Below are 14655 nucleotides of genomic sequence, written 5' to 3' on the forward strand. Positions count from 1 at the left end.
CCATAGGATTATAATTATAACCATCATCATGTTAACGCTACATAAAGTAACAAATGAAGGTTCGGTTAAGGTTTCAGTATAGAGCTAAATTTGTTAAATCCAACTACGATAATTTTATAAAAAATAAACCATCATTTACGTGTATTTCAACGTCTTATTTCAATTTATTTACTTATTACAATTTAATTCACATTAACAAATCCCATATTAATAAATTGATAATATACATAAAGATGATAATTTTAGTACAACTAGAATCGGCCTCTTTAGCTCCCAATTAGCAAACAATAGAAAGTTAGCCACATATCTTAATGCAAAAATAATCTGTAAACTACTAAATAAACCGTTAATATGCAATAGAAGCAGTCATAAAAAAAGAAATTATATTCCATTTCCGAAATAATAACTCTCTTTCTAAACTTTAATTATTCAAGAAAATTATTTCACTTAGAAACTTCCCGTACCTACAACGTTATAACAATAACTATAAAATGTTGGCTTGAGCATTCGTTATTTTCATAAACATGCACTATATTGTGAGATAAGTATTTGAAGCAAGCCATGTAAAAAGCATTGCATAAACCGACTAGCCCGATACCACGAAACTAATGCGATACAACGTGGATACAACGATTTGCATTCGAATGTTCCATTGCGGAGTTTGTAGGAACTTTATAGTGGAATAGTTAGGAATAGTTAGACCAGCCAGCAATGTACTGTGATACATTAAAAGTTGACTTGTTAAGCTTTTCGGTTGGGCGGATTACCGCCCATTGCTATGTTAATTCAAACGTTTTGCGATTATCGGGTTTTATACGCCTTTGAGGTTTTTGGATACATAATGAATAATTGTTTGTTGCATACGACAGTAATTTATTAGATGAGCAAATTTTGCAAGAGCAAAAACTGCCGTGAGATGTGATGTTTGGGAAAATTATAAAGTTATTGCAATTAAGTATTAGGAGTGTAATTAGTTGTTGTAATTCTGTATTTTAGCATTGTGACCATCTTTAATCATTTAACAAAAATATGAAAAAATACACCGACGTTTTAACACATTGTAAGAGAAGAATGTTTAATTTAATTTTTACTTGGTTCATATAGTTTAATATATTATAATATCAATTACATTAAAATTGTTCTCTTTAATAAATCAAGAAGAAACTTTCATATAACAGGTTTATCACTTATCAGTTCCACATAAATATCTATTTGTAATCAAATACCCTTGTTGTATAGAAAATAAATAAATCTAAAAATACTTACTTTATGTTTATCAAACTGCACATCACGTAACCACGGGTCAAAGAGTAGTTTATCAGGCTCTATATTGATAGGGCTCTGTCGTCTGCCCTTATTGCACATGTTCCATTGGGGGTTGATTAGACCCCAGAAACCGGGTCCTGTAAAAAATATTATATTAGAACGGAAGAATATACATTTATTAATACAAGTAAGAAAAGAAATTGTGTAATATAAAAAGCACTTAAAAGTTACCTACGTATAAAATGGAATATCCACTTAAATGAGTATAATATGTAAGCACATTGACGTAACTTAGATTCCACATTATATTAATTGATTTTAAATATTTTTATATTATTTAGTAACCGTCTTGGCGAAGTAAAGATGACGAAACTTAAAAATACATTGAAATTGGAGTAATAATTGATGATTAAAACTAATGAATTTTAATTTTACCTAATCCTTTCTATTTATGTAGACGTCATATTTATGAGACGATAACAACGACGAAAGTTATAAACATATTAAAATTGATATCAAATAATTTTGATTTTAAAATATTTGATTGGAACGATGTTAAAAGGTATGCGCTAATTCCGATTACGGGCCTAATTACGAAATTTGATGCAAATGCATTGAGCCGTTTTTTTGTGATTCAAACAGTTTTGGTTTAATACGTGTATTAGATATTTACTTTATATTATGTGGAATACCGAATACGTATATTGGGTTGAGATTTATAGTTATTTATACCTTCATTTATGTTTTTTTATAGTATATTATAGCCTAATATGAGCTTTGTTGAATTGATATTTTTTTATTAAGATCACAATACATATTCAAGATCAAGATCACGACAAAGTATTTTTTAGCTAACTGTATAAAAATTTCATAGTTAAGTTTTTCGTGTAGCCTGTAGGTTATATTACCTGTGTAATGTGCATATTGTTTATACTAATAATTATATGAACTAACTAGCTTTCCGCCCGCGGCTTCGCCCGCTTTGTCTAAAACATAATAAATTATATACTAAAACCTTCCTCTTGATTCACTCTATCTATTAAAAAAACCGCATCAAAATCCGTTGCGTAGTTTTAAAGATTTAAGCATACATAGGGACATAGGGACATAGGGACAGAGAAAGCGACTTTGTTTTAAACTATGTAATGATTAATTACTATTGTACATGGTTAAAAATAACCGAGGCATTTCTATCCCTATTATTTTTGTTGAAATTCAATCCTCTCATATCCTGTGTGTGATGTCGAAAACTACGTCATTAACGACCATAAATGATCACAATAATTACAAAAACATACTTCAGTATTGATTAGTATTGGTTTCATATCAAAGCTCAAACCTATATTTTATCTATTAGTTAATTACATTTTTTTCTATTGTGGCAAAATAAAAGTAGACAGTTTTCTTTCAATAAAGAAAACTCATAAGTACTTATTTTAACGATTGACATGCATTACAGCATTAGGTATATTAATCTATGTAATGTAATTTTTGTGTGTAATTTATGTTTAAATAATATCTATGTAATTTTTTTCCCTTGTAAAAAATTAGATTAAAAATCTCGTTCCTATAATTCCTATCTAAATAACGTGCCGTGTCCATCCAATACAGTATCATTAAGATACTATCTGCTATGATAGTTACAAGGATCATTACGACCGTCCTACATACTGTAACCGTGACCCCACATAATTGTATATTTACTTTTATATAATGTTATCAATAATTTGATGCTCCAATAGATTTCAATGTTTTTTAGTGAATTGGATTAAAGAGCGTTCAAGTTTTGAAGTAACGCAATTTTTGAAGATTTTTGACCCCTCCCCCCCCCCCCTTGTAACACACTGTAACATTTTTTTCTGTAACGTATCGTAATGTTACACGAGATCCCCCTCCCCCCAAATTCCGCTACGTAATACTTGAACGCCCCCTTATGATTGGTTAATGTTTTATGTGAAGTTATGTTTGTAATAGTTGTGTTTGTAAATTATGGTTAAATACTTTGAATTTATAAAGGATACTTTGCATTTATCCTAAAATTATATGTAAGGTCAACCGGGGCAAATGCAACTAAAAAATAACAAGTTTCAAGTTTGATCGGTTGCAGTTATCTCCTTTTATATTTGGTCATTTATTTGACCCATTTAGTGATTTTTGTATTTATTCAAGATTATTTTCAACCAATCAAGCAATACAGTAGTCTTATAAATAACTGGTAGTGAGAATATTTCCTAAAATTGGTAGAAAAAGTTACATTAACCCCTAGTCGGGGGTAAATGCAACTAACTGCCATAGCTCTTCTTCTATTTCATATAAAACAACGAATATAGAATATATTTATGAGATTTCATGTTATTCATAGGATTTTGAACTGGATTACTGTGTAGCAAGGACGAGTTTTCAGGAAAAATCTTATTTTTCTGATTGTGGGGCAAATGCAACTATTTGTTAGAGAATTAGTGTGGGGAATGCAAAAAACTTATTCATCGATATATTTTTATTATTCTATATATATATACAATAACGTTATCTATACAATAACGTTGCGATCGTAGATGGCGCCGCATTATTTAGAGGAAAAACTCATGTACCTACTTTTATTTACCACTTTAAATCGCAACAAAAAAAAATAACAGTGTACTACCTACTAAGTCAATTTTAGTTTTTGGTCAGAACAAATAATATTATTTGTGTTAAATATTGTTAAAAACGTAAACCAAACAAAATACGTTTATTAGTTAATCAACCGTTTACTAAAAATTACTTGAACAATCACAGAACTATCCTACCTATCGTTTTTAGTTACTTATATTCTTTAACCACGCTTTATCTAATTTGAATTTTACTTATGAACCCGTCTCTGGGTATAATATCGAAGAAATAATCGATGATTCTTCTTTAATTAATCATAAAGAAAGTATATTTTGACTACAAAGAATGATACATAATAAAAATATCGACACTGTCACATCACTAGTGTTTTTAGTTTCATACAAAAATATAAGGGGCTATTGTAACTAACCTCACAGTTGCAATAACCCCACAGTGAAATTTTCATGAGGCAATTGTAACTGCATCAATAACACAAAATAGAGTCAACTAACGCACTAAAAATATAAATGAAATAAGCTTAACGGCTTGTGATAATCGTGTCCAATCAAAAACACCTGCAAAAAATCACTCCTAAACAATTTTTTTGTCTGCAAAACTCGACACCTGTTTTTACGCACACCAACTTCAAAATAGCGGTTTGACACAATGGCCTATCAATCAAATAGTTTTCATCGTAGGGGCACCATCTATTAATTGTAAGATTTATTAGTCGTTGAGTTATTGAATCATAGGTGGCGATTTATTACAACAACTCTAATAAATAAGTTATGATAACTAGTTGCCATAGCCCCATAGTTGCATTTGCCCCGGTTGACCCTATGGAAATGTTATTTATAACTCTTCCATGTAAAATGGGTAAGGGTTCAATTTGGCATGTTGATAATATCCTGGAATTTAAATAAATTATTACACTTAAACAGAATTTTCGATTGAATATTTAAATACATAACAAAAATCATCATTTTTATGTTTGTTCGTAATCATCGGTTAAACATAGAATCAATTTTTATGAAGTCAAGAGATGGACTCCTAAATTTATTCCTAATGTGAGTAAAAATTCAGACTATATGAAATGATAAGAGTTATTTTTTAAATTATTCTTTGCTTACCTGAAATTCCATCGTAAGTCCACCATTCTTCCCAGCTACCTGATATATCTGTAAAGAAATGTATGATAACCAAAAATTATGATAAAAAGGTATATGATTTTGATTTTCAATATTTAAGTTATTTATAATGCCTAGTACCTCGTGTTTTAAAATAAGGTTCAAATAATATTTTTATCAAGTATTTATGATACCTTCGGAACAAAGATTTTAAATAGTAAATTTTTATAAGAATAGAATGCGATATTCACTTACTCCCCGTAAAATAAAGGTACCTATTTTTAATTACAATTACTTACACACGTTTTAATATCAATCTAATATTCATAAATACAAATTATTTAAACGGACCACCTGGCATTGTAAGGTCATTGACGCATTTCCAACGACCATGAAATTCTAGGTAAGTAAATGATACGGCAAAATCGGCCATAACTTTAAGGGTGTCTAACCTATGGACTATAGTTTTGTTTAATAATAGATTGAAATGTAGAATTTCCTGAAACATATCTAGTGGTATCAGGATACGATTATACCCGTATAGATAACAAAATTACTGCTCATACTATCGATTACATATTATAATATAAAGGTCCGATCAAAACGGATCCAGTTGTTTCGGCAATTAGTATTATTAATACTTAAAAATTAACTTACCTCTGACATTGGCGAAAACAATGGTTAAGATGAGCAACCATTGGCTCATAGTGGAATTGATGGTCACGCTCCCACCTCAAGCATTGGGTATATCTGCAACAAATATAAACCAATTTATATTCCTCTGAAGTTTAAGTTATTATGGACAATAACTCACACAGACAAACGCGCTCTCACACACTCGCGCACACAAACCATGAAAATACGCACACACATACAACTCACGCAACCTCACACACACACATACATACCCACATGACCACTCACAGACGCATAGAAAACACACACACAACATACACACTCAATATTCCAGGTACTCAGTGCAGTTTAATTTTACAGAACAAGAAACACTTTTCTTTGCAGACTATCAAATACCATGAACATACGAATATCCCCTCTGAACAAAATACTATATGCACTTCACTTTAACATTTGGTATCGTTAATAGGTGACACTAATGACAATCATGAACATCTTATATATAAAATTCTCGTGTCACAATGTTAGTCTGCATACTCCTCCGAAACGGGTGGACCGATTCTCATGAAATTTTCTGTGCATATCGGGTAAGTCTGAGAATCGGCCAACATCTATTTTTCATATGTACCACGGGCGAAGCCGGGGCGGGCCGCTAGTCTATAGATATAAAAATGTAAAGTCGGTCTATGTACGATTCAAAAAGTAAAAAAACGCGCATCGAGCTTAAATTTTTACCCGCTTTTATCTATTTTCATTTCTCATCCATGCTTCTATTGTTCGCCACCGTGAAGTATGGTAAGGTACAGCTAGGTATTATAATAACTAGGTACATCTTTTTGTTCGATTTTATGCTAGAATAATGCATTTAATATTAGTTTACAACAGTTATAACATAAAAACAACTAATAAAGGACAAAGATTTGATCTTAAAGAAATATTATGGCAGAACCTCCAAACTTGCCTCAAACAAAGCTTCACCTACATTATTGTGATTAAATAATAAATCGTCAGAATATATTTAAGAAAAACTGAATTTACACTTTGAATTCGATAAATACCTAGTTAAATGTTATTTATTTAGCTTTTAAAAATATAGCCCGATATTTTATAATCATCTAAGTATTTAATTATGACAATTGCGCGGCAACGCATGCGGTCACAGATTACAAATAAAATTGGAAACAATTGAAACAACAGATTCAAACACAAATACCACAAATGCCAATTATTTCATTGCATCTAAATTATTTTCCTAATTAATGTAATGTATTTGAATATAATATTTGGTGTTTCTAAAATATACTGAACATTTATTATTAGATAAATGATAGATTTATTAAAATTATAGTAATTTAAAACTTTAAGTAAAAGAGTGTGATAATGAGTATTCATTAGTATTAGTATTAATATTAAAACTAAAGCGAATGTTTGTTTGAAGTTTGAACGAGCTAATATTAGATATTATTTTTTTTGTTGACTAGTCCCTCTAATGAGTATGGCTCTAAGCTATATATACAATATGTCATCGTAGGTGAATCCGCGGGGCACAGCCAGTAGAGTAGGTAATCTTTATATATAAAACTCAAAGGTGACTGATATAGTGATCTATCAACGCACAGCCCAAACCACTGGAAGTATCGGGCTGAAATTTGGCATGCAGGTAGATGTTAGGACGTAGGCATCCGCTAAGAAAGGATTTCCCGAAATTCTTGCGGGAACGGGGAAAAACGGGGATGCACGTACAAAGTCGTGGGCGGAAGCTAGTGTTAACTAAAAGCATACTACAACAAAAATGTGTGCAGCAATATCTAAAATATTTCGTTCATAAGAACTCCATTGTCCATCCCAACAGGAAAAAATTGGAAAATTGTTTTAAATTAGTAAAGTTGCAATGGAAGCTTTCAGGTAGATAAATATTAGCGAAGCAAGCACGGATAGACACGCGATCTTTGTTTATGTTACACGATATCTATTAAAACTCTCTGTTTAATGTTATAAGAAGCTTATGAAATGATTGGGAAGTTATTTTGATGTTTTCTTTTGGAATAAATAAATAAATAAATAAAAATCGTTTATTTAGAAACAATACATACAAACAAAAAAAAATATGTTGTGGAAGATGGCTTAGTAGCTGTAAGACATTTTGTGCATGTCTCTTCTTTGTAGCGTTATCTGTTTTGATCCTATTTGTATCTAATGGATTACATTTTCAATTTACAATAACAATTTCGTAATCTATACATATAATAAATCTGTAGAAGGGTCAATTCTGTACATTGAAAATATTGAAAAAATAAATAGCAGGGGGTGTTACTGGATCGATACCAAACCCAAATATGTGATTAAAAAAATTTTTGTCTGTCTGTCTGTCTGTCTGTATGTGAAGACATCACGTGAAAACTAACGGTTCGATTTCGATGAAACTTGGTATAATTATACCTTATTACCCTGGGCGTAAAATAGGATACTTTTTATCCTGGAAAAATACGTAGAAAAAAATTAATCTTAATTTTTCAGTTTTATCCATAGACGTTGTTCTGTAGAACCGCGAACACACGTTGCGTATTATTATAGGCCTAGCCGTATTTGGGTCCAATAGATATTTATATGATGTCATTGTCAGAGTTACTCAAAATGGAGAAATAAACCATCCACGCGAAGACCGACATCCGCGCGGACGGAGTCGCGGGCGGAAACTAGTGAGAGATAGATTTAGAAACTTAGTTCTAAAAAAAATAAGACTTCGATATAATATACAGTATGTAAGCAAACATTTTTAACCGATTTCGAAAAATAGGAAGGAAGTAAAATATGAATATTTTAGTGTACGTTTAAAACTACTGTTATTATAGAGTATAAAATTCTTCGCTGTTTAAAATGACGACATAGAGGAGTTTGTAAAAGCAGCTCAATTAAGTATGTTTCAGTTTGAGTTTGACTGCGTACTTATACACTACTAGCTTTCCACCCGCGGCTTCGCCCGCGCAGTCAAAGAAAAACCCGTATAGTTCCCGTTCCCGTGGGATTTCCGGGATAAAATCTGTCCTATGTCCCGGGGTAAAAAGTAGCCTATGTCCTTTCTCGGGTATCAAAATATCTCTATACCAAATTTCATGCAAATTGGTTCAGTAGTTAAGGCGTGATTGAGTAACAGACAGACAGACAGAGTTACTTTCGCATTTATAATATTAGTATGGATAAATATTTGGTGTTTATAACCTCAAATATAAAAATACACTACAAACCTGGAGTCTGTACTTAATCTACAAGGAAATCCGATTACCAAACCGAAACTTATCTCAAGTACAAGGAACAGTAATTAGGGATCATTACGGTTATCTTAAGGCGATTGTGGTGGCCCCATCGAGATACGGAACCTCTTTTTCAGACGAATCTTGCTTTATGAGGATCGTTGTTTGGGGAACCTAGCTGGGCTTTGTTGTTTATCTTTCGAAAATTATTTGTAAAAAAATATTGAGAGATTGTAGCAAAAGTTACAGAATATATAAACATTCCTTGTGTTGCTAGTCCTCGGTTTTGTCTGTGTGTCAATCAATGCTTATCTATCTTTGTTTTGAATTTTACCGAGATCTGATCAACTATTTTTGCCTTGCATCATTTTCACAAACTCATGCATATAAGAAAAATAAGACTTCGATATAATATACAGTATGTAAGCAAACATTTTTAACCGATTTCGAAAAAGGGCTGTGCAGGATTTTGGTTGCAAGGAAATAATAACAAGATATATTAATATATTGTACTTCCAAATTGAAATTTGAATTCAAAACTTTCAACATTGCTCACAGTATAAATCACAGTGATAAAAATAGTACAAAAACTAGCTATAAAAGGAAAATGGTACAGCAGTTTATCAATAACTTTTGGCTCCCTTGCCGGCAGACTGGCGCCGCTGGGGTTTGTTTTCTTATTGATAATTGAGGGGAGACTGTGTTTATTAGTGTGTTAATGCAAAGAGTATAGTATCAAAGACTGCTATATCTTTAGGTTTCTTGCTTGATATAAAAATGCCTAGATAGCCTTTAATATTTAATGATGAAGAGCAGATATTCTTAGGATAATTTTTAGGTCTAATTTTAGGCTTACTGTCATTTAGGAAAGGATACCAAAGGTGTATGAATGCAATTCTGTAGTTGTTATTTGCAAATAATGATAGTTGGCCAGTCAACATGATAAACATTTAGATTTATTCTTTTATTTTCTTTCTTTTTTCTATATAATTAATGAATTTTGATTTTACCCCTTAGCCTACAATGAAAAATCGTATTCAGTCTTAGCCACCCGTGGAAAGCTTACTCATCAAACTATTTATAATTTTAACCCAATATACAGACATCAGATGATGGCAGCCATTTTAGTATCGCTCCGAGACGTTGCGTCTAGCCGAGCCGGCGCCAGGACCCCACGGAAGCACTGACATTCTTACGATGTTACTTTGTCCCCAATAAAATGATATTAGAGCAGTTATATACTATAATATATATTATACAATGTATTAGAGACAAGAATTTTATGAATTTCTACGCAGAATTCACTGGCTATGGATTTTTAAATATTCGTTGGGTAGTTTGTAGATTTTTTTTAAGAGTTAAATGGTGGTTGGATTGTATGAAATAGATTGTGGTATATTTTAAATGTAGCAGAAATACGTGCAATTAGCTAACGTAAATAAAATATTCTTCGTATGTTACTTAAGTGCCACTTCTTCCCAACATCCTCTCTCAGAATAATAATTGTTAAATAAATGGATTTAACGTACCGTACGTAACTACGTATATATTTAATGTCATATTATCATGGACCAATCCATACTATAATATTATAAATGCGAAAGTAACTCTGTCTGTCTGTCTGTTACTCAATCACGCCTTAACTACTGAACCAATTTGCATGAAATTTGGTATAGAGACATTTTGATACCCGAGAAAGGACATAGGATAGGTTTTATCCCGGAAATCCTACGGGAACGGGTTTTTCTTTGAAAACGCGGGCGAAGCCGCGGGCGGAAAGCTAGTATTAAATAAACGAAGCGTTATATTTTAATTTTAACTTTATTACAGTACCTATACTCTAAAATATCATTTGCATTGTGGTGAACAGAAAAACGGTTAAATTTATAAATCACTACATAGTATAAAACAAAGTCGCTTTCTCTGTCCCTATGTCCCTATGTATGCTTAAATCTTTAAAACTACGCAACGGATTTGGATGCGGTTTTTTTTTTATAGATAGAGTGATTAAAGAGGAAGGTTTTAGTATATAATTTATTATGTTTTAGACAAAGCGGACGAAGCCGCGGGCGGAAAGCTAGTGCTATAAATTACAATCAATTGAATAAAGCTTTGATTCGAGTGGACTTTTAAAATAATTCCGATAATGTGGACAATAGACAATATCGACATTTTCCAAGCGATCCAATACATTTGTCGGTTCATACGGTGGCGTATCGGATTTCCTATACGAATTACAAATAAAATTTACCGGCTGCATTCACACCGATTTTCAAAAATGATAAATGATAAATAACTAAATTGTAGGTACTGTTTAAGTCTATACCCCCTATGCTACAATGATCTACATAATATTATGAAGGTAATGGATGAGATTTACTAAATAAAATGTTTTTCTTATTTTTTTACTGTACTTTGGTGCATCTAATCGTAATCATAAAGTGTTATATTATACAACATTAAAAATAATCAGTAACTTCTTTTATATAGTATTTTATCTTCAACAACTATCTTCAAACTTGTACATGTACTTGAAAGCTAAAAGACATTTTTAACACTTGTAAAATTACATAAGTTCTATTAATTTAAAACCTTTGGCTTTTAAATATACTTCCTATTCAAACGAAATCTAAAGTCTGTTCGAGCACATTCTGAATATTATATGAAATTTATGTTTTTAACATTCTGAATATTATAAAAATAAATTTGGAAAATCCAAAAGTGCACGCCTCATAATTTTTTTTTAATAAATATTTATTAATTATTATTTTTGTTTATTTAATAACAATTAAACCACATCGAATCAGACCCTGAAAAATGAAAGGGTTCTATTCCTGAGCATACTCAAGCGTAAGAGAAAAAAAAAGACTCGATTAGTAAAGTATTTCGGTCGCTATCGTGTTAACAAGAAAAAGGATCCGCACATACAGACACACGGACGTCCAAGACAGAACTTTTTTAAACTGTTTTTTAACTAGTTTAAATAACAAAAATGACATCAAAAATATCATGAACGTTAAAAATAGTGTTTTTTCTTAATATGTGTGTGTATGTATTATCTTACAAGTGCAATGTATGATACATAAAGACATTTTAAGTTTGAAAAATCAGATGTTTTGCGCGAAGTGACAGTAGTACCCACCTCAACGCTTCGCTTATGAGGCGTGCAAAATTACATTTTTTTCGAAGAATATTTTTTTTAATTGAGCCACGTTACGTTACAGTGTAACAAGCGGCACTGCAGCAAGTAACATGAGTTAATTTAGTTGAGTGGATTTGCCCGTGCATTGTCATCGGTTGTTTATCGCCGACCGGGACCGACTTAATGGTATTAAACTGTACATATTATTGTATTTTATATTCGATTTGTTCGCATTGGAAGTTATGAATGTTCACGCTTTAACTGCCGTAGAGCTGTGAGATTTTTGGTATCGCCGCGAAGCAATTCGCCTATGTAATTGAAGTAAAACATATTACCTATCTATATGTATGATCTAGTCCACGATTCTTAACATAAAATAACCTATTTTTTTTTCAATATGTAATGAAATAAAAGGGATATAAACAGGATTGTATATTTATTTAGCAGTGTAGAATTTTGAGAGCATAGTGGTCCTTAATAGAGTTATTAAACAGACAAAAAATATAAATACTATTCGAAATTACAGTAAATTTATTATTTACTAGCTTTCCGCCCTCGGCTTCGCCCGCGTTTTCAAAGAAAAACCCGTTCCCGTAGGATTTCCAGGATAAAACCTATCCTATGTCCTTTCTCGGGTATCAAAATATCTCTATACCAAATTTCATGTGAATTGGTTCAGTAGTTAAGGCGTGATTGAGTAACAGACAGACAGACAGAGTTACTTTCGCATTTATAATATTAGTATGGATTATCAACTATGAACATTGCTCAATTTTAAGGTATCGACGTCCCCCGCGAATAATCCGGTAATGACCTATTACGGGATTTTTCATGTTATGCGTTTTTCGGAATCTAGAAGTTAAAATACACCATGTAAATTTTTTTCAGAATTTTTCTATCTTTATTTACGAAGATATGAAAAATTACGCGTATATTCCATAAAATAACATTAAAATGTATTTTAAACGAATAATATGGTTTTAGATCTTTACGAAAAATAATATCAATATGCTTCGACAGTAAACATTGTTACGATATTATTCAGGTAAATAGTTTTCTACATTATTTAAGTAAGTGCTAGTACAGGCTTATTCGGGGTTTTAATTAGAAATCGATTTCCAGATACATTCATTATGGAGTGCAAGTATGCAAGGTATTTTTTTAAACACTCTTTCTAATACTGAGCAAATGATTTACACGGCCTTAGAAAAAATTAAAAGAGATGAAAGTTTGATAGATAAACGAGGCAGGCATCAGAATAGACCACATCGAAACCTTCATCTTCATCTTCATCAGATGCTGGTCGTCCGACTCAGGTTCTACCTGCTGCCCAAAATAAGCCCCCATCAGTATGCCTTCATGCCTCAGAGGAGCACCGAGGACGCCCTCTATAGACTAGTGAGCCACATCAGAAATAAGAAGGAGGAGAAGAAGATTTCTGTTGTGGTATCTCTGGACATAGAGGGAGCCTTCGACAGCGCCTGGTGGCCAGCCATAAAGGTGCGGTTGGCCGAAATTGGATGTCCGGGGAACGTAAGGCGGGTGATCAGCAGCTACCTGAGTGGAAGAGGTGTGAAAGTTAGGTATGCGGGTGTGGAAGTGAGTAGAGAGACCAACAAGGGGTGCGTGCAGGGTTCCATAGGTGGGCCGCTCCTATGGGACCTCTTGCTGGATCCTCTGCTGTGGGTGTTAGAGGAGATGGATGTGTTTTGTCAGGCTTTTGCTGACGACATTGTGCTAGTGTTTGATGGAGATACTGCTTTAGAAGTAGAGACGAAGGCAAACTGCACATTGAGGAAAATTGATGAATGGGGTGTCAGAAATAAACTAAAATTCGCGCCACACAAGACATGTGCCCTGCTCTCGACACGAAAATTAAAATTTGACAGGCCACGACTTGTAATGGGGAGTGTGGACATCCAATATTTCGAAAGTATTAAGATACTGGGCCTTACTATTGATGGCGGCCTGACATTCAACGCCCATGTCGGGAGCCTTTGCAATAAGGCAATCGCCCGTTATAAGCTATTAGCAAGAGCAGCTAGAGTAAGTTGGGGGCTTAACCCCCAAGTAGTTAAGACTATATATACCGCAGTTATAGAACCGGCTATCTTGTATGCATCAGCAGCGTGGGCACCCACAGCGGAAAAGATGGGGGTCCAAAAGAGGCTTAACACCGTTCAGCGGGGTTTTGCCCAGAAGATCTGCAGAGCATATCGGACTGTCTCCCTGAACTCTGCGATGCTGTTGGCTGGGATACTCCCTCTTGATCTCAGGATACTCGAAGCTTCGAGGCTTTATGAGATCAAGAGGGGTGTGTCGCACCCGGCGGTGTTGAGGGACAGGGAGGTGGAACGAATGGCACCCGCGATTGAGGACCCACATCCGGCAGAGCAGGTAGAGCTGGGGTTCGGCTTGATAGATGAGGACACCTATGCCGACGTGGTTAACAGCCACGTCCACAGGGTCTATACGGATGGCAGCAAGATTGACGGTCGAGTCGGAGGCCGGAGCCGCCCTTTCCGTATGGAAAGGTGAGGCCGAGACAAAGTCCATTAAGCTTGCGTTGCCACCGAATTATACCGTCTATCAGGCTGAGCTCCTAGCGCTCAAAAGAGCAGTAGACATAGCCTGCAAGAGT

General features: G+C 33.3%; 1 protein-coding gene across 1 annotated transcript in view; it reads right to left on the minus strand.

The window, feature by feature from the left end:
* CARPA (Carbonic anhydrase-related protein A) overlaps positions 1–14655 on the minus strand; it is a 50724-nt gene that overhangs the window by 9905 nt on the left and 26164 nt on the right. The window contains exons 2-4 of the mRNA XM_089711291.1: positions 5643–5735; positions 4989–5036; positions 1267–1403 (exon numbers count right to left, since the gene is read on the minus strand). Coding sequence (XP_089567417.1) covers positions 1267–1403; positions 4989–5036; positions 5643–5691 — 234 coding nt within the window. The 5' untranslated portion in view covers positions 5692–5735. The remainder of the gene's footprint in view (positions 1–1266; positions 1404–4988; positions 5037–5642; positions 5736–14655) is intronic.

The sequence above is a fragment of the Colias philodice genome, chromosome 26 (genome assembly GCF_061535455.1).
Source record: "Colias philodice isolate Cphi_HAF_F1 chromosome 26, ilColPhil1 Martin Lab GWU primary, whole genome shotgun sequence".
In the NCBI taxonomy this organism is placed as follows: domain Eukaryota; kingdom Metazoa; phylum Arthropoda; class Insecta; order Lepidoptera; family Pieridae; genus Colias; species Colias philodice.